Source organism: Falco rusticolus, chromosome 18 (genome assembly GCF_015220075.1).
Source record: "Falco rusticolus isolate bFalRus1 chromosome 18, bFalRus1.pri, whole genome shotgun sequence".
Classification (NCBI taxonomy): domain Eukaryota; kingdom Metazoa; phylum Chordata; class Aves; order Falconiformes; family Falconidae; genus Falco; species Falco rusticolus.
This window is the reverse complement of record NC_051204.1, coordinates 4169471-4195182: the sequence shown is the minus strand read 5'-3', so window position 1 is coordinate 4195182 and position 25712 is coordinate 4169471. Positions and strand designations below refer to the sequence as shown.

The 25712-nt window shown below is 47.3% G+C and overlaps 1 protein-coding gene across 1 annotated transcript; it reads left to right on the top strand.

Annotated features, from left to right (window-relative positions):
* Nucleotides 1–512: 512 nt before the first annotated feature.
* On the top strand, nucleotides 513–25447 carry CDK12 (cyclin dependent kinase 12). Its single transcript, XM_037411194.1, has 14 exons — nucleotides 513–2026; nucleotides 8163–9047; nucleotides 13044–13220; nucleotides 14827–14966; nucleotides 15623–15793; nucleotides 16604–16793; nucleotides 17657–17713; nucleotides 18241–18342; nucleotides 19679–19756; nucleotides 20271–20387; nucleotides 21002–21133; nucleotides 21910–22124; nucleotides 23912–24370; nucleotides 24969–25447. The coding sequence occupies exons 1-14, from the start codon at nucleotides 975–977 to the stop codon at nucleotides 24998–25000; spliced, it is 3807 nt and encodes a 1268-aa protein (XP_037267091.1). The 5' UTR covers nucleotides 513–974; the 3' UTR covers nucleotides 25001–25447.
* Nucleotides 25448–25712: the final 265 nt, after the last annotated feature.

Genomic DNA, 25712 nt, shown 5'->3' with positions numbered 1-25712 from the left:
CGGGAGGGGATGGAGCGGGGCGGGCGCGGCGTGTGGCGGCAAGCCCCGCCCCCGCCCCCTCCTCCCTCCTCCCGCCCTCCCTCAGGCCGGGCAGGCCCCGCCGCCAGCCTAACGGCTTCAGCCCGCAGCAAAGCGGCGGGAAGCCGGGACCGGTAACACCGTGCCAGGCCTCGCAGCGCTGAGGGGGCGGCGCGTCCATAACGATTCGTTACGGGGTGGAGGGGAGGGAGGGGGCGCTGTCCCCGCCCGCACCCCAAATAAAGTTTCACTCGAAGCCGGCGAGCGCGTCATTGCGCGCGCGCGCGGGGAGGTGGCCGCAGCTCTCGCGAGAGGACGGGCCCCGCGCGCTTCCCCTCCTCCGTCAGGTCTCGCGGGATCGTTCGCGGGGCGGAGGGCGGCGGTGGCGCTGCTTGTCGCTGCTCTCGCGAGAGGCGGCGGGTTCTCGCGAGAGTTGGCGGGTGCCCCCCTTGGACGCGGAGCCGTTTCGCTTTGGGAAGTGAGCGGGGGGCGGCGGTGGGGCGCGGCGGGCCGGGCCGGGCCGGGGGGGCGCGGGCGGCGGCGGTGCCCGGTGGGCCCTTCCGGCTGAGGGATCCGCTCGGGGCCCGGCAGCCCGGTGCTGAGGGGGTGGGGAGGGATCGCGGGCCCAGGCCCCGCCTTCCCGGGGCGCCCCCGCGGCGGCGCTGCCCTCCGGGCCTGGGCCCCTCGGATGAGGCGGTGAGGCCGGTGCCCTTCCCCCTCCCCTCCCGGTTCCTGCCCCCCCCGCCCCCTCCCCGCTCCCCTTCCGCCTCCTGCGGGGCCTCCAGCCGCCGCGGGCCCGCGCTCCCTGCCCCGCTCCCCATGTAGGAGGGGGTGTTGGCGGCAGGGAGGGCCGAGGCCGGCGTGAATGGTGCCAGGAGCGGGCGCTGAGCAAGTTTGAAGTTTGGGGGTTTTGGAGGATTCCCCCCCTCCCCTCTCTCGAGCACAGTGGAGGAGGAATGCCAAACCCGGAGAGACATGGGGGCAAGAAGGACGGGGGCGGCGGGGGGTCCCTGCAGCACGCGCCTGGCAGCGGCAGCTCAAACAGCAAGGAGAGGCACCGGCTGGCCTCCAGGCACAAGAGGCATAAGTCCAGGCACTCCAAGGAGTCACCGCTGGCAGCCCAGGAGACGGCAGCACCCTTGGGTGCGATGATCAAGCCGCTGGTGGAGTACGATGATATCAGTTCGGATTCGGATACCTTCTCCGATGATGTGGCCCTCAAGCTGGACAGGAGGGAGAACGAGGAGAGGAAAGCCGACAGGAGCGAGAGGATACAGAAGCACCGGCACCACCAGCACAAGCGCGTGCGTGAGCTGATGAAGAGCAAACAGGCAGAAAAAGAGAGGAAGTTAGAAAAGAGCCTGGAGGCATCCAGCAGGTCCGGGTCCACCAAGGAGAGAATATCGGGATCCTCCAAGAGACTCCTTGAGAGCGACGAGCACCCCAAGTCCCTGTCCTCAAAGAGTAGCAACAAGGAGTCTCGGTCGGCCAAGGCACACAAGGAGAAATCCAGGAAGGACCGAGAGCTCAAGTCCAGCCACAAAGAGCGCAGCAAAAGCCATCGGAAAAGGGATGCTCCAAAAAGTTACAAAACAATTGACAGTCCGAAGCGGAAATCCAGAAGTCCTCACAGAAAATGGTCTGACAGCCCGAAATTGGACGACAGCCCCTCAGGAGCCTCCTACATCCAGGAGTACGACCTCAGCCCTCCCCGCTCTCACACATCCAGTAACTACGATCCCTACAGGAAGAGCCCCGGCGGCTCCTCGCGCCGACAGTCAATCAGCCCACCCTACAAGGAGCCCGTGGCTTACCAGTCGAACACACGCTCTCCCAGCCCTTACAGCCGGCGGCAGAGGTCCATAAGCCCCTATAACAGGAGGCGTTCGTCGAGCTACGAGCGAGGCAGCGGGTCGTACAGCGGAAGGTCACCCAGCCCTTACGGCCGCCGGCGCTCCAGCAGCCCTTTTGCCACCAAGCGCTCTGTGAGCCGAAGTCCCATTGCCAGGTGTGTGCTCTTGCCCTGGGGAATGGGGAAGTGGTCGGGGTGGCTCTGGCCATGGGAGGGGTTAACCCCCTTCCGCATCTTGCTGGGGCCCAGGTCACCAGCTGCCTAAGTTGGCTGCAGAGTGATTTGTGGGAAATCCCTTTGGTTAGGTTCGTGGCAGTTACCTTTAAAGTGGTGGTCACACTCTGGAAAACATCTCCCTGAGTGGTGGTAGGCAGCGTCCATGTTGGCTGTCAGCAGAGAGGCCTAGGGCTGGATGAGCTCCTGGGATTAAATTACACCCACCTCTGGAGGTGGCCCCTGCAGGAGGGCCAGGGCTTGTGGGGAGGGTTGTGCTCTGAAGGGAGATGGAGCCAAGAGCTCCTGGTGCGGGATCTGGTGTGCTTCCCTGGTGAGCAGTTCAGCCAGGGAGAATGTTTTCACCTATTTCTGGAAGCCTTTCTATCTGGTTGCAATGTGTGGGGACTTGATCACGCTTTTTCACTTCTTTTGAGTGTATCTTGCTCTTTCTGAACTGACTTAGCTTTTCTTTTTTTTTTCCTTGAATTAGAGATGACCACACGTAAACTCCATCTTTATAGCCTAAACTTTCTTTTATCAGTACTAGAGTTTCTTGCTTCCATTCTGAAATGGGGGCATTCTGGAAGGGCAAGTAGGAACCAGCTGTATTTTTGCTTAACTATACTTTTTTTTTTTTTTCTTTTCTTTAGTCAGTAACCTTGCTACAGAAGGCAACTAATATTTGAAGGTAGTTCTGTGTGTTTTATTTCAGCTGTTCGTTAATCATCCTGTTACATGCACGAATACATAGTCTAATGTTGATTCTTCTTTTCTAGCTTCAGCTTATGTTAAGTGAGTTTCCAGTTGTCACCATGGGTGCTGGGGAGCTTTGGTTGTAGCTCCATGGCAATTAAGATGTGACCTGGAATGTAATCGCTATAGAAATGCTCTGCGCTGTGTTAGCTGTGCTGCATCCTCTGGTCCAAACAGGAGCTGTGTGCGAAGAGGCTGCCTCCAGAGCGCATTTATGTGATCAGCAGTTCCCAAAGAACGCAGGGCTTTTGGAATTTGGCCTTTGTTGCTAAAGCTCTTCTCTTAACTTCAGGAATACCGTCTTCCATAGTGGGCTTGAAATAGTGCCTTTGTCCTTGCTGCGAGAGAGGTGTGTTGGTTTTAGCACCCTGGAAGCTGTTACGTAAAATCTACTTATTTCTGCTGTGATTTTACATAGTGAAAATTTCCTTCAGGCTGTTTCTCCTCTGCCCTGTTTTCTCTGCGTACACCTGGGAGGTTCTGAGGGATAGTCCTTGCTGCTTTACTTCTCCATCCCTTCAGTCCTTTTTGCCCTGGTGGCGTTGCTCTTGCATGTTATTTCCTAATACTTTTGGAAGAGTAAGAATACAGTAGTAGAAAATGTATGTATAATTCATGATATAATTGTGTATTATGGCACCTGTTAAATGTCCATGTTCAGCCCTAACCAGGGAGAAACCATGTGGAAATGGGAGCAGTATACTAAGAGGTGGGTTTTTTTTTCCCCCAGGTTACTCCACTTCCCAGGAGAAGCTTACTTTTTCTGTAAATGGCTAGTTCTGATTTGAGAGATCAAGCAGTTACATTTTCCTCATCTTAATTATGGGAGCAACTTTGAGGGACTTTGTGCTGCTTCCCTGAACTTCCATACTCGCATAAGAAACTTTTTAAGGGCGTCTTTGACTCACTGACAAAATGCTGGACCCCAAACCAAAATAGATTCCAAAGGTTACTTACTGTTTACGCTCAGCTTGTACTGAATTCTTTGAATCTCTGACTTCAGTTGATAACCTGCTACTCTTCTCTCTTTTCTGGGCAGATAATTTACTCTGTTATGTATTCTTTTAAAGCAGAACAGAAGCCATGGATTACACCTTCAGAAAACATCCATCTGAAGCGATTTTAGTAAAGGGACAGAGGGGGATTTAATGCATTTTACCTATGTTAGGCAAATTGTAAGTTATAATTCATACATTAGTTTTGCTTCACTGAGCTTGCAGTCTGTGGAAGTTGATGGCCTAATGCCTGCTCCAGCAGCCCGTGGTGGGGCTGCCCCTCTGCTGACGGCAGTTCAGGAGGAGCTCACCTGGAGGAGTGGATTGGCCTGAGCCTTCCTTGCCAGCTTTGGTTCATCTGCTGCAGATGAGTGTGTAAATGGAAGCAGCTGACTTTGCACTGGAGTAGCTGGGGAGCAGCGGCGTGACCTCTTGTGTTGGCTCCTGTGGAGGGGCCAGAACACTTTTGGAGAGAAAACATCTTTAACTGGCACGCTCACTTAGGCAGCGAGCATCTGACTGTGGCTTAAATTCTTCAGAGGAGGTAACACAGGCTTTTCTGGGACACTGAAGTATTTCCACTACCGACGATCCAGTTTGTGTTCTGGGGTGGGTTTTTTTTTTAGCGCATTCTGTGTTTTCTTTAATCTTCCATGTCCAAAACACAGTGTTAGGAAACTGAATCAATGTGCTGTGCTGATTGGAGAATATACAGAATGTTTGCATTTCAAATGGCTGTGCAAAACAACTTGCTTTCAATTTAGGAGGAAATGAGGATGATTTGGTCAGCAGGGAAAATAACAGATGTGGCTTGCCATTCCTTGTAGCAACTGTTGTCGTTGCAGCTAAAACTAGAAGACGAAATTCCAGAGTCCTTCAGCTTGCTGAAGGTGGGTTGTGCTCTGTACTAAGTATAGCTGCTAAGTGTGAGTGCGTGCACGTGCTGTAGTAGTGGCCACTGTTACGCAGATTCTTGCCGTGGCAAAAGGTCGTTGGGCATTCATAAATAAGAAACTTTAGCCTTCTGTTTGAGCTTGTTTCCTGAGCAATTAGAACACGGGGCACTCAGTCAGGCTTCCCAGTTACTAGTTCCCACTGTACTCTTAACATCTGTTGTGGTTTGGAGCAGATAAAATACTGTAGGCAATAAAAATATCTGTAGGCAGTCCTAGGAGTTTGTCTAGTGGATAATGTGGAAGTATGTGGATGTGGGGCTTTGTTCTGCCAACTTGATTCAGGGTCACCTCTACTAATAGCTATTAGCTGTGGTCGTTTTCAGCAGGAGGAGGTCTGGAGGGTTCTAGCATTCCCTCCTCCAAAGACCATTCTAATCTTCTGATCGTATCAGTTAAATTAATTGAGTAATGCTTTTTTTATTTGGATTTTCTAGATGAGCCATCGTCTCTGACTTCTTTATGTTAATTCACAGTTGTCATGGTTAGTATCTTACATTTCTAATTTCCTGTGCTAGAGAGACGATAAGGTGTTTTTTAACCCTGGAGCATTTCTATCCAGAAAAAGAACTGCATGTGAGACCGAACTGCCCCCCGCCCACCCCTGATAATCTTAGCGAAGCGAGTAAGCTAGAGAGTGTTGCCTTAACACACATGGAGGGTGAAAGTGCTAACTAACTGGCTGCTGCTAAAGGCATGAAAAGATTGTTCCAGGGCATGGAAAGAGTCTTCAGAAAGCCTGTGCATCTTCTGTCTTACTGCATCTTTTTTTTTTTTTTTTTGTTATCCAACAGTGATAAAAGCAAGTGTTGCTGTGGAAGGCCACCCCTCCACAAGCACTGTGCTGTGGTCGTGGTGGGGCTGTTGATGGTTTAATAATACAAGGCAATATTTGTTGCAGAGTGATTATTACTGCTTGTGTTGATAGAGCTGGGAAAGCAGACAAGCTGCTGGATGCGATGCCTTTTCCAGGTCTAACAAAGAAGCTGTAAACACTGAGCTGCAAAATGGGCTTAAGAAATGACAGCGCTCTAACAACTATAGGTAATTATCATTAGGCAACAGAAGAGAAAAGGTGTGAGTGGTGCCTGTGGAGAGGAGAAGGCCACGGGGAAGGAGTAAGTGGGTTTAGTCCTGGTGGAACAGAGGACGGGTGTATTTGCTGATGGAAGGCAGGGGATCACCCCCTGCTCTTGGAAGCGCTGCTGCAACTTCTGCAGCAACCCTTGCGTAAGAGGGTCCTGTCCGTGCACCCCACCACTTCCCCCAGCAGTTATCTTTCCCTTGTTTGTCTCTACACAGGTGTCTTTGGTGGCTGCATTTCTATGTAACGTTATTAAAAATGAGGTTAAAATTGGACTTTGGGAGAAATTTGCTTTCTATCAGATCTGCCAAGCAATTTTGTTGAGAATGTTGCTCTGCAACCAGTCGTATTGGAGTCACTGTTGCAGGAGGATGTGAGACAGGGAGCAGGAAACAGGGTATTGCAGCACCTGAAACAGTCTATCCTGAAAGAACAGCGATAGGGAATGCTAACCCCAAAACTTTGTGGTTGCAGTAAACTAGGTCCTAGGGGATTCATTAGGAATGTTTTCCTTAGCCTGCAAATGTCTTTGAGCACAGTGAAAACAGAACTGCTTTTTCAGTTCCTGGCAGTGTTGCACTGGGATGTGGCAGGTGAACTGCTATCCAAAGGGTAGACTGTGTCCGAGACCGTTAATTCATTAAGGAGAAACCTTGGAAAAAGAGATGACCCTGAAGCGGCATTCCCATTACAGAGCAGTGCGTTAAAGAGGAAAATAGTTGAGTGGCTTCAGATGACACCTTTTGTTTTAATTTTTTTTTTTTTTTTCCTCCTGGTTGTATATTTATTCTGTAAGTCTAAAGGTAAGGGCTACCTACAGCTGAGGTGTTCTTTGACCGCTGTTAGCACGAGGTTTGGGGTTGTACATACTAGGGAGAGGGCAGCGTGCTTGTGCTTGGAGTAGCAGGGGAAGAGGGTTGTGTGAAACTCCGCCACCGTGCAGGCAGAGGTCTGTCCATCCCTGAAGGGTGCTGCTGGTGTCTGTGAGGAACTTCCCATTAGGCTGTCTTGGTTCTCCAGTTTATTTTCCAGACATTTGTTGTCTCAGGATAACGTTACATTTGTGTAGCGCTGTAAACAGTTTAGACCTTGTTGTTAATTACCTTCTGAGTACGATTACAAGCGAGCCAGCACCTACTGTGCTTAAACCTGCTTGCAGTGAGGTGTTTTTTCTATCTGCTGTGGAGCTAGGTTTTGAGAGAATTTCGTATTTTCAAAACCAGATATGTTCTGAGTAATAAATCACAGAATAAAAATAAACTTCAAGCATAGCTTCTATTACAGTGTTTGCAGGGTCTGATCCCAATGGTTTTTGTTTTCCTGTTGGCTCACGCAGCTTCTAAACCCGTCAGAGCCCACGTGTACAGTTAAAGCATCGTGTCCCTTAACCTGCGGCGTCCTAGTTCCTCCCAAAGTGGAGGCAACGGTTCTGTCTTGCCTGTAATTCTGACGTGGACGCTGGAAGCACCAATTTCCAGTTCCATTTTATGGTTTTTTATCTTGTTTCCACATAGGTCTCCACTGAACTTCTGGTTACTGCTGTCTTCTGACTAGTTTCACCCTGTGCTCATGGTGTAACCCAGTGGCGTGAGGTGTTTCCTGCCTTGCTTGTTGCTTGTATCACAACACAGATTTTGTGTGTGTTTTTTATTTCTGCGTATGTACCTAATTGAGAGCCCATTTACTGCAGAGGAAGACTGAGACCTTCAGAACATACCTCAAACAGAATTAAAATTCCTGGGTTGTTCCCCCCGCCCTTCTCCTGAATCGCAATATAGCAGATTTGATTTCTGATCATAGTTAAAAAAAAAAACAGAGGGAAAATTTAGCTTGAAGTGAGAGGTTTCCTGAGGCAGCATTCCCGTGAGGGCTAGTCATATTTTATCCGTTGTTTCCTTTAAAGTTGTGCATAATTATTGTGAAAGATTTGTAAACTGCCAGCTCAACCTCTCGACTGAAGTCTTCTGTTTAGTGCATGCATCTGTGATCTCGCCTCTGCCTCGAGGCTTGTCCCATCTTGATGCTTCATTTCTGTCGTAACAGTGTGATTGTCAGGGTAGTCCTGGCACGGGGAGAAGGCTGGATGATGACCTGAAATTTGTACTGCTTTAGTCGATAAACTCTTTTCAGCAGCTTTAGTGTCTTTTCCTGACAGGTGTTATGGACTCTCTGAACTTAGCTGACAAATAATGGATTCGAATTCTTTTCAAAGAGAGCTGTTGGTGTTGGTGAGTAGCTCAGAGCTCGAGAAATGCTTTGTTTCGTTTATCTTCTCCCCTTTCTCTCTGCAGGAAGTCTGTGAAGTCCCGAAGCCGAAGTCCTGGGTATTCAAGACACTCATCATCTCACAGTAAAAAGCAGAGGTCTGGGTCACGCAGTCGCCATTCCAGTATATCACCGACAAGGCTCCCGCTGAACTCCAGTCTCGGGGCAGAACTCAGCAGGAAGAAAAAGGAGCGAGCGGCGGCGGCAGCAGCTGCAGCCAAGGTGGATGGCAAGGAGGCGAAGGGCTCACCTGTTTTCCTGTCTAGAAAGGAGAACAGCTTAGCTGAACTGAAGGAGCCCGGAACAGAATCTAAAAAGGTCGTCAAAACTGCTAAGTCTGAAAAATCATCTTCAGATACGGAATTAGTTAATTTACTGTATACGAATGCAGAGACTAAAGCCCCTGCAGAGACAACAAAAATCAAGGCAGAGGAGAACTCTGAGAGGAAACACCCTGTTCCAGTTAGAGAGTCAAAACAGACGGGAACAAAAGACTTGAAGCCTGTAGCAGTGGTAGAGGACCTCCTATCTCCGAAAGAGACAGACACAGCAGAGAAGGAGATTCCACCCCCACTACCCTCAATAAAATCACCTCCACCACCTCTGCCGACAACCACGCCACCGCCTCCAGCTCCGCCGTTGCCACCTTTGCCTCCATCACCTGCTGTTCCACCTTTGCCACCATCCCAACCGACTCCCGTTCAGGTCCCTACTTCAGCCCCAACGTCTTTGCCATCTTCTTCCCACCCAAGGACGTCTACTTTATCCTCTCAGGTGAACTCTCAGTCCTCTGTCCAAGTCGCTACAAAAACACAAGTGTCTGTGACGGCTGCTATCCCACACCTGAAAACTTCAACATTGCCTCCGCTTCCGCTCCCCCCTATTTTAGTTGGGGAAGATGACTTGGATAGGTAAGGTCACACAAGAGCATCCTGTTTGCATTTCAAAGCCAAACATTGAAATAAACAGATTCTTTTGTTTAGTTTGACAGTTACTAGCCTATCCTGCAGAGTACGGTGAAGACTATGCTGCTGGTATAAGTGCCTTATTGCACAGCCATTTGTGGTTTTGCCCTTGTCAGGTGTACATGGAGACTTTTATGATCCTGTGTAGGTAGTTACATCTTATCTCAGTGAGAAAGAGAGCTGCGGCTGCTGTTCTAATGTTGATTAGTGAAGGTTTCACATCACTCTTTGTTCATATTTATTATGGTAATGAAACATGGATCGGGATTTATGCACCCTTTTGCATTGCAGCCATTTGCATAGGCCTATTTTGAATTTTTTTTCTTTTTTTTCATTCCTCCAAAACCTTTACTTAAGTAACAGGGAAGAGCTTAACAATTCTGATACAAGAACACAAAGCAGAGCTATTTGTGTTCCAAAGCCATAGAACATGCAGGCAGTGCCCGCATGTAAAAAATGGTGTTGGATTAACTTAAGTAATTGTTAAGTAATACAATTCGTATTACTTAAGAAGTAGGTAATGCTTGTTTGAAAGAGTTTAAACATGAAAGAGTGAAACTGCACCTACTTCAACTTTGTTTTTTAGTATTTCTAATCAAAGCATGTGACCTTAATTCTGTCCTGTAGTTGTAGCTCTCGCTGCTCTGGGTCTTGGCCAATGGTGGTCTTGGCTTCTGATATGAACTGGTCTGAAAAACCTTCCTGCGAGGGTTTTCTTTTTTGGGGGAGGAAGAGAACAGAATATCCAGAATGGAGATGGAGAAGAAGAAAACCAAATCTGCCCCCTCGCCACCCCACCCACTCCCCCTTTTTTTTTAGCTGTTAGTATGTTGTAGCACTGTTAATGTCAGGTCATCACTGATACATCTTTTTTTTTATACTTGATCTGCTTAGCCTGTAGTTCCCCAACAACTTCTGTATCTTACCTAGTACATCTCTAGCGATGGTTGGAATCTCATTGGTTAGTAAAGCGTGGGTTTTATTGAATAGTATGTTACACGATAGTTATGACGATATAACGACCCTGTGGTTGAAGTGAGCACAGTATGTTACGTGTTCCGATTTAATTGATTTTCATGGTTTGTCCTGGTGTCGATGTAAATTAGGGTTATGTTGTCACTGTGATCAACATAAAAGTTAGGCTTGTGCATGTTTGTTGCCCTTCCTAAGCTGCGTAATGTTGTTCAGCAAACACCTGTTTAGTTTAAATGTATCTGTGATGAGCGGTAGCTTTAGCAGGCTCCAGGTTTTTCCCAGCTCAGATGCCAGTCTAAGCAAGATTTTGCTGCTGTATTGCTTTATTTCCAAACACAGAAACTATCTTGCAAATCCTGTGTTTTATTTCTCTGGCCACTCACACCTAGAGCTCTTTTCTACCACCCAGGTGTGGCTTAGTTTTGTAAAAGTGTTTTCTCTCTGCCATCACTATGAACTTAGGAGCATGGGCGATAACGCAGCTGGTTGCTAAGCTTAGTGAATGGGTTTATAGTGACTTTTTCCCAATAAAAGAATGGGAAATCCCACTTCATTTTGCTGGGTCTAGTGGCAGTTGCATATGGCACTGACTTGAGTGCTGAAGCTCACTCTTAATCAACTGCCTTTGTGTTCATGATCAACATCTTTCTAGGTAGATTTCTGTTTTCATGGGCTGAGACTGGGAGAAAGTTCCAGCTCTGAGACCATGGTAGGCACAGGATTTGGAGATGTGCTTTGAAGTGTCCAAGTACAAAACATGCCTCATTCAATTAGAGACTCTTTAACCTTTCTTGATGCTTCTGAACCCTCAAGATTTATCATCTGTCTATAATGCTTTCAGACTTCACAGCAGTCGAGGTGCACCGTGGGTCGCTTCACCTAGCAGGAGGTGTAGCAGTGAGGAGAGGAAAAAAGCTGTTTAGAAGCAAGTGATACAAACTTTTTTACGTGTTTGTTACACTCAGAAGTCACATAGATTGCTTAGGACCCTGGGAACACGTGGTTGCCTGTACACAGCACTAACCTAGTGAAAAATGCAGATCTGGCTGATGGCATTTCTGCGATTTCAGGGGAGGGGGAGAAGGGAGGTAGCTCCTAGGAGCCTTTGTTCGGCATTTGGCGTTCGCACTTTGTCGTTTTTCTGCTTGGGTGACTCCGAAAGGTCTGTTTGGCTTTCTCACTTTGAAAGAAAGGCCTGGTGAAATGTCCAGACCTTCTGGAGGTAATTGAAGTTACAATAACCTTCTAGTAGCACTATTACTGACATGCAAATAAATACATAAGTGGCCATACTAAGCACAGATAACTGTGTTGGCAAGAAAATGGTTAACTGTTTGGTACAAGGGAGAAGGGATTTGGTGAAAGGCTGGGCATCTTCAGGTTAAACCTACAAACCCACCTTTGCCCTTCCCAAGAAAGCCTTGCAAATAAGGTTTTTTTTTATATGTGTTTGGAAGAAGGCTGAATCATTTTGTCAGGGTCACTTGAGCCCAAGCTTAGTGTATATATGAAATATTTAAAATACTGTCAGGAACAAATGAATTGCCAAATAGAAGTGGATGAAACAGTCACAGAAACTGCTTTTTTGCTTTTTTTTTTTTTTTATTGCTGTGAATGTTGAATCTGTAAGAGCTGGACACTAGATCAATGCTTCAAACACACGTGAAAGCTGTAAAGAAAGCCAAACCCGGCTGATCCGCTCAGTTGGAGCAAAGTCTCCTGCCTCCCACGTGTGGCTGTAGGTCCTGGCTGTCCAGGTCTTGCTTGGAGGAACCTCTTCGGAGCTTTAGCACGGATTCTGCCTTGGTGAAGTGACCCAGCTGGGCATTGCTCTGCACATTAAGAATCAGCAATTAATGGGGAGTGAGCTTCAGCCCGTACAGCTCTCTCCCTTCTGGTATTTCTAGGATATGTACTGCTGGTGATAGCACCTGTCAGCAAGCGCTTTCCTCCAGAGCTCTAGGCAGCTGTGACGTGCAATTAGTTCCGTGGCTGCTTAGCAGTGGAATAAGATTGTTTTCCCCCATCTTTTACAGATGTCAGAGCTCACTGCCAGCATAGTCTCCTTTTTTTTGTCTCGCTTGTTTCTTACCTACATTTCACAAGAGATCGTTGTGCAGATTAGGCGGTGTCTAATAAAAAAAATTGGGAAAATGACCTACTTCCATCAGTTCATTTATATGGAGCTCTCTGTGCTAAGCGTCAGACCTGGTGATGCTGACAAACAGCAAACCTCCTGCTGGCTGCCCTAAAAACAGACCTGGGAACGTTGTTCGCATCTCTTAATCTTTTTCTTTTCCTGGTGACATGGAGATTTGCGTGGAGAAGAATTCCTGGCTATTCAGACCTAGGAATTCTCCCTACTGCATATATAAGAGAAGTCAGTCTCTGTTTATGAGACTCTTGCCAGTTTAGACCAAGCTTCTGATGCCATTGGTGATTTGATTTTCAAAACAAAAGTCAACTTTTGGATTCTCAGGAATATCTACAAGTCAGAGCTATGTTTCAGTCCTTGCTAAGTAGCTAAAAGTTACTTACGTAAAGAGATTTAGTTCTGCGTTCATATTTATAGTGGTCCTTAAGTCATGCGTTTAGTTTCATTATGATAAATGGACTAAATAGAGGAAGTAAGGGTCGGAAAGTAGGTGCTGGCTGACAACCTGAACTGTCTTACAGGAAACTCAGAATATAACTACTTATTTGTGCAAATTGAGCAAGTTCTAGTTGCAGAGTTATGTGTTCATTTGAAGCCAGTGCATTCAAGCCGAACACTTTTCTCTCCTGGTGTATTATCATTGTAAAACTTAAGGCTGTTTTGTTTTATACTTGGTTAATTTTGGCAGTTAAACTTGGGCTCTTAACTTGGGGTTCTCAGATAGAGAGCTGTTGTCCTACAGTAGGCTTTTTTTGTTTGCTAATTGGCTGTTAAGTCTGACTTTTGTATTGTATTAACTTTTCGGAGTTTAGTCCAAAAGAGATTCTTCCTCCAAAACCTGTGAAGAAAGATAGAGAGCAGAGACCACGACACTTACTCACGGACCTCCCGCTCCCTCCAGAGCTCCCTGGAGGGGATCCATCTCCTCCTGACTCCCCGGAACCAAAGGCAGCCACACCACCTCAGCAACCGTTCAAAAAGAGACCAAAGTAAGGCTGGTTTTCTTCTTTTTTTTTTTTTTTTTTTTTTTTTCCCAGCTTTTGTAAGTTGTGAGGTTTTCTGTTTCTTCACACAGATGTCAGTCGAGGTTTCCAAAGCTTTAGCTTTCAGTGTGTCCTGCTGCGCTCCTAGACGAGCTGACTGCACGCCCTACGCTCTGCGTGGAGATGGAGCTGCTGAAAGTGCAGCAGATTTTGAAATTGAATCTGGCAGCTGCTTTGCCAGCTCTCAGCAGCCTCCCCACCATTTATTGGATGAGGAGAACACTTAATGTGAACTTACTTATAAATCTTTAGCCAGATTTAGTTCAGTCGTTTCAAAATTCTTTTGTCCTCAGACTTGTTTGAGTGCTGTCTTTATTGCGGGAAGTGAAACGTGGAGAAAAGAAATTTGTATTTATGAATTTTTTGAGGGTGTGTTGTTTGCTTTGTATTTCTGAATTTTTTGATGGTGTGTTGTTTGCTGTGGGTTGTTTCGTGTCGGGACCACTCACAGCTGAAGGCCACTTCCCCCGTCTATTTGAGAATTAACAGTACAGCAGTTTGGGAAGAAGAAGAGGCTGTGGAAATTGTGCACCCAATGGAGACAATGGTTCAGGCTCTGTACTGAAGCTGTGATGGATTCTGTTGTCTTCCCCTCTGACCATTTAAATGGTAAAATTGCTGGAGCGTGTCGTACTCGATCGCCAGCCACATCTACCCTTGAAAACTCTCTCGTCTTTTGATTTAGCTGTGCCTGCAGGCCAAAGAAACCCTCTGATGAGAATCCCTGTGTAAAGCTCTTGGTGCTGCTAGAAGTTGGTCCTTTCAAATAGGATGCACACACCTTTTCTGCATGCGTGATTGAAGTATTGCTCATGTTGCAAGGCATGCAGAACTTCCCCTGATAACAAAATTTATGCGATTGTCAAGGGAGCAAGTTCCCTTGGCATTTTGTACACGGAGTGCTAGCTATACTTTCTTTCAAATAAAAATCAAATGTCCAGTTTCCTGCAAAAGATTCCAAACATTGATTTTTGTCCTACTAGCAAAATTCCTTGGTATGTTTTAGATAAAGATATACTGGTTTGGTTCTCTTTCAGGCTACTCTCAAAGTACGTAATGAGATCTTTATAGAAATCTGTGTAGCTAACTGCGTACCCCAGGTAGGCTACAGCAAAATGCTTCTGCCACCTCCAAGTGTGTGGAAATGAGGTGGTGTAATATCAATTCTGCTTGTCTTCCCCCCTCTTTGCACTCCTTATTTCCCCAGGAGGAAGAACGTCTTGCTCGTTAGCTGTCTGCAGCTGATAAATGCATAACTGAAGGGAAAAGATCTGATAGAGCGCTCTGGCTTTAGTATCCGAATGAAATAGAAGGATAATATTCCTCTGGCAGTGCCTGTTATCTGGAGCAGTTGAGATTCCATAGCATGATTCATTAAACTACTGAACACTCAGTTGCTTAGGAGCGTTAAGGCAGGGTGCCTGAGCTTTGCTTTTCGGGTTTTTTTTTTTTTTTAGGATACAGCTTAAAACAGTCGAATGGGCACTCGTTTGAGGGATGGGGGGGTGAGGTGGAGCACCTGGGTGTCTCACAGTCCCGTTCCCTCTTCCAGAATCTGTTGTCCTCGGTATGGGGAAAGGAGACAGACGGAAAGCGACTGGGGGAAGCGTTGCGTGGACAAGTTTGATATCATTGGAATTATCGGAGAAGGGACGTACGGGCAGGTGTACAAAGCCAAGGACAAGGATACAGGTAAGGAAGCCCAAGTGGCTTCAGGTTGACTCCGCTTCTTGAAGGCCTTGTTACCGTGGGTGTGCTGCTTGAAAACCCGTTCCGGTGTTAGTGGTATTGCCAGTTAATGACGGATACCTGTAGAACTAGAAATGGCTCCAGCCCTGGAAAGAAAGCATTTGGATCAGGTGTTTTCAAAAGGGCCAAAAGAACAGAAGCTCTGAAATCCTAACGGAGGTAGTGCTGAGCTGCCCTCTCTGCTTGTGAAATCGCGTGTCCTGCGCATACGATTTGACACGGGGTGAAATGGTCATGGCAGGTATAGCTGTGGCAGGCATAGATGCCAGCCGAGCACCTGCTTTTTAAACGTGCCTTTGTCAGACTTTATTGTAGCAGAGCTCGTGAAAGAGACTGGAGCGGTTTCCAGGGTCAATTTATGTTCGCTTGAGTGACTTTCTACTGAAGCAGATTAGGAGGAGCACTGGTGTCATCTGTCTCGAGTTGTTGGTGTGATAACTTCTGACAAAAAATGAGTAGGATGGTAACTAAAGCTGTCTCCGCTGTTCCGTGGTGGACGTTGACTACGCTCGTGGCTACTCTCAGCTTCCCCCTGGAAACCCGCAGAGCTGTTAGCAGCGATGTGTGCGGAGGCTTTTGACACTGGCTTGTTCTGGCAGGTGAATTGGTGGCTCTCAAGAAGGTGCGACTGGACAATGAAAAGGAAGGTTTCCCCATCACGGCCATCCGCGAGATCAAAATCCTTCGGCAGCTGATCCACCGCAGTGTTGTAAACATGAAGGAAATTGTCACGGACAAACAAGATGCACTGGATTTCAAGAAGGACAAAGGTAACTACTTGCTGCGGGGTGTGGTTTTGATTAACCAAAGAGGTGATGCAATTCCGTTTGTTATTTCTTAGTGTAAAATTGAAAATCTAAACTCTGTAGACTATCTTTTTTTTGCATTCCTCCTTGATGCATGGTTCCAGCAAGTTTGGCCTTACATCAAAGGATAGATTCCAGTTAAAATGAGTTGTCACACTGCAGAGCAGAGTTAGACACAGGCTTAAAAGGATGCATTGCATTCCTGTAGAGTTGTAAAAGAGCAGTCTTTTTTAAAAAAGATATTAAAAAAAGCTTTTATGGGGTCACCTTTAATGCTGATTAGCGACAACAGACTTAGTAATAGTGTGAAAAGTTTTCTGTCCTCTCTCACTGTGGAGGCAGGGTGTTCTCACATCCCACTAGCTTTTGTTTGGGGCTTTGCCTTCCATGAGTACGAAGGGAACAGCACAACCATCGGTTCAGGCTATGCATAGCTGTAGTCTTTTCAATAAACTAGCTTGAAAGGAAAAACAGAACAGGTAAACACGACCAGGATTTCAAAGGAATTTATTTGAGGGGCATATTTTAATTTCAGATGTCAGCTTGATGTGTTAGAGAGGCTAATAAGTAGTTTTGGGTTCTTTTCCCTTGCGGGAGGAGGGAACTAAAATCTTCTAGGATGCCCAGTAAGTCCTAAATATCACAAGCCTGTGTTAAATAAAACACCAGCCAAACACACTCAAGAGTACAAAAAAAGCGTATTTCAGCAATTGAATCTTTCATTACTCCTTTGTCTTTCTTCTCTTGTCTTCAATTGTTTCTTTATTATATCAGGTGCCTTTTACCTTGTGTTTGAGTACATGGACCATGACCTAATGGGGCTGCTAGAATCTGGCTTGGTACATTTCTCAGAGGACCATATCAAGTCTTTCATGAAACAGTTAATGGAGGGGCTGGATTATTGTCACAAAAAGAATTTCCTTCATCGAGATATCAAGTGCTCCAACATCTTATTGAACAACAGGTAACCTGGGAGTAGATATGCTTCTGTCCAGGCTCTTCCCTGCGCTCCCCCTGGGTTCAGCTGCAAGCGCACGGTGGTTACCTTCACCTTGAGTGTGCTTAGGAACAGGAGGTGTTGATCCGCTGCAGGAATACGAACCTGCAGGCTTCCACCAGTGGTGTAACGAATGGTTATAATTAAGCAGTGGCTTTCCTGGGTGCTGCTGCTGGCTGTGAGCGCAGCTCTTGCTGCAAGGGTTGAACTGCCCTAACAACCTTCTACTTAACTTGCAGTTGGTAGCAGCCTCCCCACGTGAGGCTCTCTGCTCGCTGTTCTGCAGCTCCTTACAGTTCACTTTCTTTCATGTTGACTTGAAGTAAATGGTTCTCTGTGTACACTTGGTCTCCGTGGTATTTTGGCAAAAATACTGTTTATTGGAAGTGCCTGTATGCAGAGAAACCATTGAGGGTTAAGGTAGGAAGCAGCAGTTCTCCATGAATGCTCTTCCTTCTCTAGATAGCAGTGTTTGGCAGTAACATAGTTCTTCACAGAATACATAACGATTATTCCTTTGCTGTTAATTCTCAAGTCTTTATCTGGATACCCGCAAGAAAACTTGGAGCCTGTGAGAATGATACTGCGTGTAATTGCATCCACGAGTCTGGATATCCATCTAAAAAATTTCTCTGGGACATTGGGTTTGTGATAGAGTTGAGACTGTTTCTTTGAAGTATTAAAGAGGATCTGGAAAATTAAGACTGGCATATCCAAAAGCAATTACTGCAAACGTTGCTGTTTTAGGGGGGGATTTCCTTACCTTTTACTGCTTTGCAGCACGTGAGCCCAGCTGCGATTCAAACCAGCGACTGTTTTTTGTCTTTCAGTGGGCAAATCAAACTTGCAGATTTTGGACTCGCCCGACTCTACAGCTCAGAGGAGAGGTGAGGTGTAACGGGGTGGAGGAAGGGGGAAACGGCTGACATGGGTGGGATGAGCTCCCTTAGTATCCACATAGTCCCTTCCCTTGGACTCGGGCATTGCCTGAGAAATGATTTCCAGTGCAAGTGGTATAATGCAGCTCCAGCTCTTGGGAAAATACACTCCTAGCTGGTGTTAAGAGTTTTTCGTTAGACAAACCAGCTGATAAGGAACCCAAGTATCATCTCTGCTTGCCATGGGCCTGCCATGGACCATGTTTTGCTCTGAGATCCGCCAGTATGCAGTCATGGCAGCCTGCTGCTGCCTGTTGCAGGTCAGGATTTTTCAGCTTGGGTACCTATAACTTAACCTGTAAAGCTGCTAGCCACAGATTTTATTTAACTCAGGCAGGTGCTGTGGAAGCCTAGGCACTTGAAAGCCCGCTGCTGCTACTTACGTGCCCAACACCGCGATTTGGAAGTAAAAATTAGACTTTGTAAGGGTTTTGTGGCTCTTGTCATCCAGGTTATGTTTGTGTCTTGCATTTCAGCCGTCCATACACAAACAAAGTCATTACGTTATGGTATCGACCTCCAGAATTGCTGCTAGGTGAGGAGCGTTACACACCAGCCATAGATGTGTGGAGCTGTGGGTAAGTGCCTGGTTTGTATCTTTTGTCCTGTTTCGGCTCCAAACATCGGCACACAAAGAAAACAGGTCTAATGGAAGGTGTTCTCTGACTCGTGCCAGTTTCTGAAGCTGTATCTCTTCCAGCTAGGCAGAGTGTTATGGTAGTATAGGAATACTTCCAAAATTCTGTGCTTTGAGAAAATAGGTGTGTGTCACCTAAACTAAAACTATACCATTTAGGCAAAACTCCTCTATTGATGTGAGAGCATAAAAAGTGCCTGTTCTCACTATTTAAAAGCCAAACCAACCTGCCTTTGATCATGATGTGCCACTAAGATCAGAAGGGGTGACAAGCTTACTCTGTGCTGGTCATGGCTTCAGTGGATGGTTTTAATGACCTAATAGAGAGGTTTTCTGTGAGCTCTTCAGATCGCTCTGTTTGTCACCAAATTTTTCAGCTGCATCTAGGAAACACTTCAAAGTAGATGGTTTTGGTTTCTGGTGGTATAGTGAGCCTCCTGAACGGGAGGAGTCTGGGCAGTTCAGCCATAAAGATGGAAAGTTTTCCAAGTGGTTTAGAACCACAGACTCGAGGATTCAGCATTCCGAAGTGGGACTGGATTTCCCAAAGCCTATACTTCCCGTCGTGATATTCGCAGGTGAACTTTCATCAGAGCTTAGTAGGCAAACAATCCAGGTTTCTAAAAGTCAAGCCCTGCTAATGACTTCTGGAAACCCTGGCCGTGAGGTCCAGTGGCTGTTGGGTGCCCTGTGGGGTTAGCCCAGTTCCAGCAGACAGGTGCCTGTGTCAGCCCACGGCTATATTCGGTGCTGATTGTCATTCCTGTCGGAAGATTTAAGGATGGATGTTAATGTCTGAATGAGTCAGAGCTGTCCCCTCCCTCCTTCTCTTCTTTCCCTTCCAGCCGCACAAATGTGTGCATGTACAAGGCTGTATCCCGTGCTTGGCAATGGCAAACACTAAGCTACTTGGCAGCTGAGGATCGTTTGGGCCAGCAGATATTTCTAAAGTTAAAAAGATGAACGGGCTGAATCGGGAGGAAAATGAGATGCCTAGCTGTTTTTTCTTGTCGTGGTACTGACGCGTCCTCCTTTCCCCGCTAAGAGTTAAAGCGTGAAGCCTGTGACACGTTAACCAGTGTACTAGTGAATGTTATTTCCCAGCTGCGTAGAATTGGTGACTCTGTACACATAGGTTAGTTTGTCAGTTCTCAACTACAAGCCCTGATGCAAATCACTCTCCTCAGGCAAACCTGCTTCTGAACAGAAATGCTGCAGTGTTCAAATGATCATCCCAAGGGTCTGCTGTCATGACCTCTTGCTTTTCCTCTTTCCAGCTGTATCCTCGGGGAACTGTTTACAAAGAAGCCTATTTTTCAAGCCAATCTGGAACTGGCTCAGCTTGAATTAATCAGGTAAAGCATTGCACATGCATGCCTATGAGAAGAGGTACTGGAGAAACTGCTCGTGCACACAGTCTCTGTGTTAGAAGAGCCCTCTTTCTCCAACCTGCCTGCAAAATAGGACCAGCAAGTGACTGTAAATGCAAAAATGTGAAGAGTTAGGCGTTTAAATGTTCCTGCCTACCGTCGAGTGTGTGGCTGCTAATGTATGCAGCCTCAGTAAACTTTGCTGTTAGTTGACTGCAAAAATCACGAACCTAAATTACATCTCGTGCTGAAAATTCATTGTGCTGGGTGGTTTATAAACTCCGGGTAAGCATTTTTCCTCTTCCTGATACTGATTTTTTTTTTTTTTTTTTTTTTTTTTTAACCTGAGGGTTATCTAATTTCCATTAAAGTGTGCCCAGACCTAGGTTATTGGTACAGTAAGTGGCTTAGAAAGGAAACGTTTTCACTGGGGTTGGTGACTCTTCTCCTCCTGGCTGCGTTCCACCTGCTGATCATACTCTGCTTTTCTCATTCTCAGCCGGCTCTGTGGGAGCCCCTGTCCAGCGGTGTGGCCAGATGTCATCAAGTTACCCTACTTCAACACTATGAAACCGAAGAAGCAATACCGAAGGCGCCTGCGTGAGGAGTTCTCCTTGTGAGTTTTGTTAGAAGAGAAGGGCCTGTGGGGGGGGTACGCTCTTCTGTTACATTGTGCGACTCATCTGCTATCCTTTGGGCTCTAGTCTATCCAGCAGGATAAAGCAGTTCTTCCCCTTCTTGCCTTCTGCCCTTGGGCAGCCCTCGCCCGGGGGGCTTCTCCCATCGGGGGAAGGCTGGAATGGGGTCGCTGACCCCTTTCTAAGTACGTGATCAGCCCCAGGTGCCTTGTGGGGGAAGGGGTCCCCTGCCTGTGCGTACTTGTGACCCTCCTAGCTAGGGTCTGCGCTGGGAAGCACGCTTGGCAGTGCGGCGTTCTCCCCGTGCTGAGGCTGTCTGACTTCAGAGACGTGCTCTCTGAGGGGAGACTATAACCGCCTGATAATCCTGTGGGATTTGTACTAGAGTTGCTTCTCGTAAATGGCAACAATTAGACTGAAAATCTTGCATATCTGTTGCCCGTTCTGTTGGTGTCGGAGCTGCTGGGTCACGTAGTAATACATTTTGACTGCGTGGATTTCTCTTAGGCTGGAGGTGTCTCTCCGGGAACGGGTTTCTCCCCCTGTTCAGAACAACCCCTTAACTCAGCCATGTTTCCAACTCTCTGCGCAGCATTCCTTCATCTGCTCTCGACCTGCTGGACCACATGCTGACGCTAGACCCCGGCAAGCGCTGCACAGCAGAACAGGCCCTGCAGAGTGACTTCCTTAAGGATGTTGACCTCAGCAAAATGGCACCTCCAGAGTAAGTTCCAGCTGGCATCCACCACTGCAAGTGGGCTCTTCGCTAATGAGCTTTGGGAAGGAGCCACTGGCTTGGCCTTGGGGTTTTTTTTGTTCAGAATTAAGATTTCTGGGTTCTTTTCTCACACCCTGCCCTTGTATTTGGTCATACGGCTGAGCAAATAGCTTTTCCTGTGCTGGTGTTTTCTGCCTGATAACAAGCATTAAAGTGAGCTTTATAAAACCAGCCTGTAAGGTGTTTTAAAACTCAAGGCACACGAGAGTAGCACGTGGCATATCCTTGTCCTCTGTGCCGTGGAGAACTGGCCAGGCCTCATTTATGCTGCTTGTTAATTGACTAGAAGAGTGGCTGTTGAGCAGTGTCACACTGCAGCTCTTCTCTCCCGCTCCAATCAAGCGGATTGCGAAACTCTGCTCTGGCTGCTTTGCGTGCGAGTGTGGCAGTAGCTTTTGAGATTCGAGTTTCCAGCAGTGTTACTGAAGGCAGCTCTGCTTTCTTAGGGCCACCACGCTCTCCAAGCTCAGCAGACTCGAGGCTTGTGTGCATTGTAGCAAACCCAGTCCGTTCAGGGGTCTGATCCCAGTGCAAATTAAATTATTCACATGCAATTATGCTGCCTTTCCCAATCTAGGACTTGCCCCTTCTTGGTTTAACAATATGGTTGCAGTCAGAGAAATATCTGTGCTTCTCTTATTCTAATAACTTCCTGTGGTCTTTGAGGATTAAATTGGTTTTCTTGCCTTGTTTCTTAACTACTGAGTGTTCTTCTCTTCCAGCCTTCCCCACTGGCAGGATTGCCACGAGCTGTGGAGCAAGAAACGCCGACGGCAGCGGCAAAGCGGGATCGCAGTGGAGGAGCCACCGTTATCAAAAGTTTCTCGGAAAGAAACTACCTCTGTTACAAGCACAGACACTGTCAAAAACAACAGCAGTCCTGTGCACCCACAGCCTGCCCAGCTCAAAACAGAGTCTGGCACTGGAGATGCAGTAGGTCAGTGCCCTGCTTGGTCTGTAAAAGGCTCTTCCTGATGTGTTACCTCTCTCTGGTCTGGGTGTGGGAGGTTTATGTCTATTTTCAAGCCAGTCTGGTTCTTTCACCTCTTATTTTTACAGAAAGGGCACTCTTTCTAGCCTGACTTTATTTTTATTTTTTTTTTTCCTTTTTGAGGGATTTTTTTTTTCCCCCCTCTGCTGTGAAAACTATTGGCTGCAGAGCGTTCTGGCTGGTCTTCAGAAGTCACTCGCTGATGAGATGACTGTGAATCTGTTCCATGAGTTATATTATTGGTTCTGAAACATGCTCTTGCAGAGAACGGTGAAAGGAGCCGTTGAGTCGCTTAAGCCAGTGAAGTAACAGAAAATAGACTGAAAGGTACAGCCAGGGCGTGCAGATGAACTGGAGTTTGATCTGGTTGATAAAATTCTGTACAGATCAGGCATGGGATGTAACAGGCTAGAGGCTCATGGGCAAAAGTGTACATTATTGCACTTAGCTTGTTGCAGAAAAGTTCCCTTGGTCATAAAGATTCGTGGGACCAGGACCTGTGCGCTATTTCCAAAACTGTGACCAACCTTCCTGCGTGTAGAAAATAGTTGGAGGGGAGGTATTTTGATTCCTGGGAATGCAGGGATCCACAAAGCTGCCCAGGCCACGCTGATTGTTCTGTAGAGGCCTTATACCAACGCAGATAGGAGCTAAAGCTTCCTTTGTGTCAAATGTTGTACTGACAAGTTACAAGGAAGATGGTTCTTGCTCCAGGGAATGTACAATCTATGTGTTCAGTGAAACATGGCAGATGGAGAAAAGGTGGTGGTTGGCTTAACAAACAGCTGAGAAAAGTGAGTGTCGCGTTCTTAGTTGCCTACCAGCAAGAGGAATTGAAAATTAAGCTTCTAAACCGAAACCTTTTCGCCCTTTTTCCCCAGCTGTTTGACTTGCAAGGTCAGTGGTAGGGTGAAGGGGCACCCTTGTCACTTGTCACTCGGGAGGCTCTGCTCCAGCGTGGTGCCACTCGAGGGCTGTATTTAGATTAACCTGGATACTTGCAGGTCAGCGCAGAGTCCCCGGTGAGCCCAGGCCAGCTTTCAGCGAGGAATTGCCTTCTGCTTGACCTAATTTCTTTTGCTGCGTCAGTGGAACACACCCTTCATCCATCCCAAACAGCAGTTTAGCTCCATCCCGGGAAACCTGCTTGCCAGTGGGGGAAACCTGCTTGCCAGTGGGGGAGGGAGAACTTTTGATCTGCAGAGACCTCGGGAGGGGCTGAGCTGCTGTCAGACCTGCTGCTCTGACGGCTGCTGGAACGGGCTGAGGATTTCTATCTCTATCACCCATCCTCAAGACTCGCTGCCATAACTGGTGGTGTCCTTGGTCTCCCCAGCCTGATTCTTGGGGTGCCCGGGGTTGGCCATCCGAGGAACGGGAGGTTTGGCTCAGTGATTTGAAGAAGCAGCTGTGTGTGTAGTGATGTTGGTGGATTTGAGGGGGCGCGGAGCGGAGCGGTACCCAGCTGTAGCCTTGGGTGAGTGCAGTGTGTGCGCAGTACCACGGGGTGCTGCTGCAGTGCTGTTCAGAGCAGATCGCAGTCTGGAGGGGGCAAGATGCTGGAAACTGGAGAAAACTCTCCCGGAATCTTCCTCCTGGAGCCCCCTTGCCTTCCCCTGGTCCCCAGAGATGTGAAGAAGAGATGTTCGTTGGGGCATGCGGTGTCATGATGACGAACCGATGTGACGGAGCTTTGCCTAACCTTCCTGTGACGCTGCTTGTGTTTCCTGCAGGCCTTGGAGACATCACCCAGCAGCTGAACCAGAGCGAACTCGCTGTTTTACTGAACTTGCTGCAGAGCCAGACTGATCTGAGTGTCCCACAGATGGCCCAGCTGTTGAACGTACACTCTAACCCAGAGATGCAGCAGCAGCTGGAGGCTCTCAACCAGTCCATCAACGCTCTGACAGAAGCCACGACTCAGCAGCACGAGTCTCAGGCAGCGGCGGCGGCAGCGGCAGCAGAGGAAGCCATAGAAGAGCCACCCGCGGAGGCCCAGCTACCGGAGGAGCAGGCGACTCCAGAAACAGCCAGTGCTCAGGGAGATATGCAGAACGTGCTGGCCGTTCTGCTGAGTCAGCTGATGAAGAGCCAGGAACCTGTTATCGCGCTGGAGGAGAGCAACGGGGAGAAGAGCAGTGAGCAACGGGGGCCAAGGAAAACCCCGACAATGCATCCGGAGGAAAGTACAGGTAAATAATCACGACCGTGGCTTGTGCATCTTGGATGCCGTGCACTTGTTTGAACAATCGAAATATTCCCTCTGAGGGCCTAGAAGTCCATATCAGGACATCAAATCTCTGCGGATTTTCCCATCTTATTGTTTGTCCCAACTTTCTCTTTCACTGTTCCCTTCCTGCCCTCTTTTAAAAAAAAAAAAAAATCCAAACCCACAACCCAGCAACAACCAAAAAAAAAAAAAAAAACAAACACCCCAAACCCCAAGCAAATAAAAATAAATGTGCAGAGATGATTTTAAAGAACGTGAGGACTGAAATACTGGAGAGAGTGCTGGAAGGGAGGGGTAGTGGCAGTTGTGTACGTATCAAACTTGTGCATCCAGCTCCTGGTTATCCGTAGTTTTACGAGGTCCTGAAATTCAGTGACTTCAGAAGTTGAGCCGAATGGCTCGTAGAGTGAGCCAGAGGCATGTTTTTTAAAAAAAAAAAAAAAAAAACAAAAAAAAAAAAAAAAACCCGCTTGTGTCGGTGAACTCTTGGATTTCCTTTCCCAAGGTGAGTGTAAATGTCTCCATGTCTTTTTGTTTCTGTTGATTTCTTGAATTATTAGCAACATCCTGTGACGACCTCACCAAATTCTAGAAGCGCCTCCTGAGTATGTCTCAGACTCTCCAGGGAGCCTCTTTTGGCCCGATACACAACTCCTCCGCAATGTAGCTGAACGTGCTGTGTTCTCGTGCCTTCAACACACCCGCCCACCACGAGCCAGTTGTGATCGTGCTTTTTTTTTTTTTTTTCCTCCTTATTTTTTTTCTTTATTTTTGCCCTAGTACTGGAAGATAACTAGGTTATTATAGAGCAGATTCAATTCAATAACATTGTTCTTTGTTTATAATTATTTTCAATGATATGCTGTCCCCAGATCAGCTTGGCTTTAAAATTACCTGAAGATTGTTGTTTTTTTTTTTTTCTGGATTTAAATACAATCTAGTTTTAAAGTGGACTTACTGATACGGGTGGAGGGGTGGTCCTGGAAGACTACTGGTTTTCACAATAAAGTTTGACCTTTTTAATAACCAGTTTTGCAAATGATTTGAGGATCTGATTCCACCAAGACGTTCGTGGCCTCTTACGTCATCGCCAGTAATAACTTTAATTACCGTGTGGCCCAATCCTTTTGCCGATGAAGGAGCTGGAGTCAGTTCAGTTGTGTTGTTCTGCAGGAGTCAGGACTGGGTTTGTGAGCAAAGTCCGGCACTGGGAGCAGCTCGTGTCCTACGGGAAGCTGCGTCCTCCCCTCCGCGGTGTCACTTCTTGCTTTAGCAAGGTGGGGGGCCATCCCCTCCCCCCCCCG

Coding starts and splice junctions, on each gene's coding strand:
- CDK12 (XM_037411194.1), top strand. CDS start 975: ATGCCAAACCCGGAGAGACATGGGGGCAAGAAGGACGGGGGCGGCGGG. Junction 2,027..8,162: donor AGCCGAAGTCCCATTGCCAG/GTGTGTGCTCTT, acceptor TTCTCTCTGCAG/GAAGTCTGTGAAGTCCCGAA. Junction 16,794..17,656: donor AACATCTTATTGAACAACAG/GTAACCTGGGAG, acceptor TTTGTCTTTCAG/TGGGCAAATCAAACTTGCAG.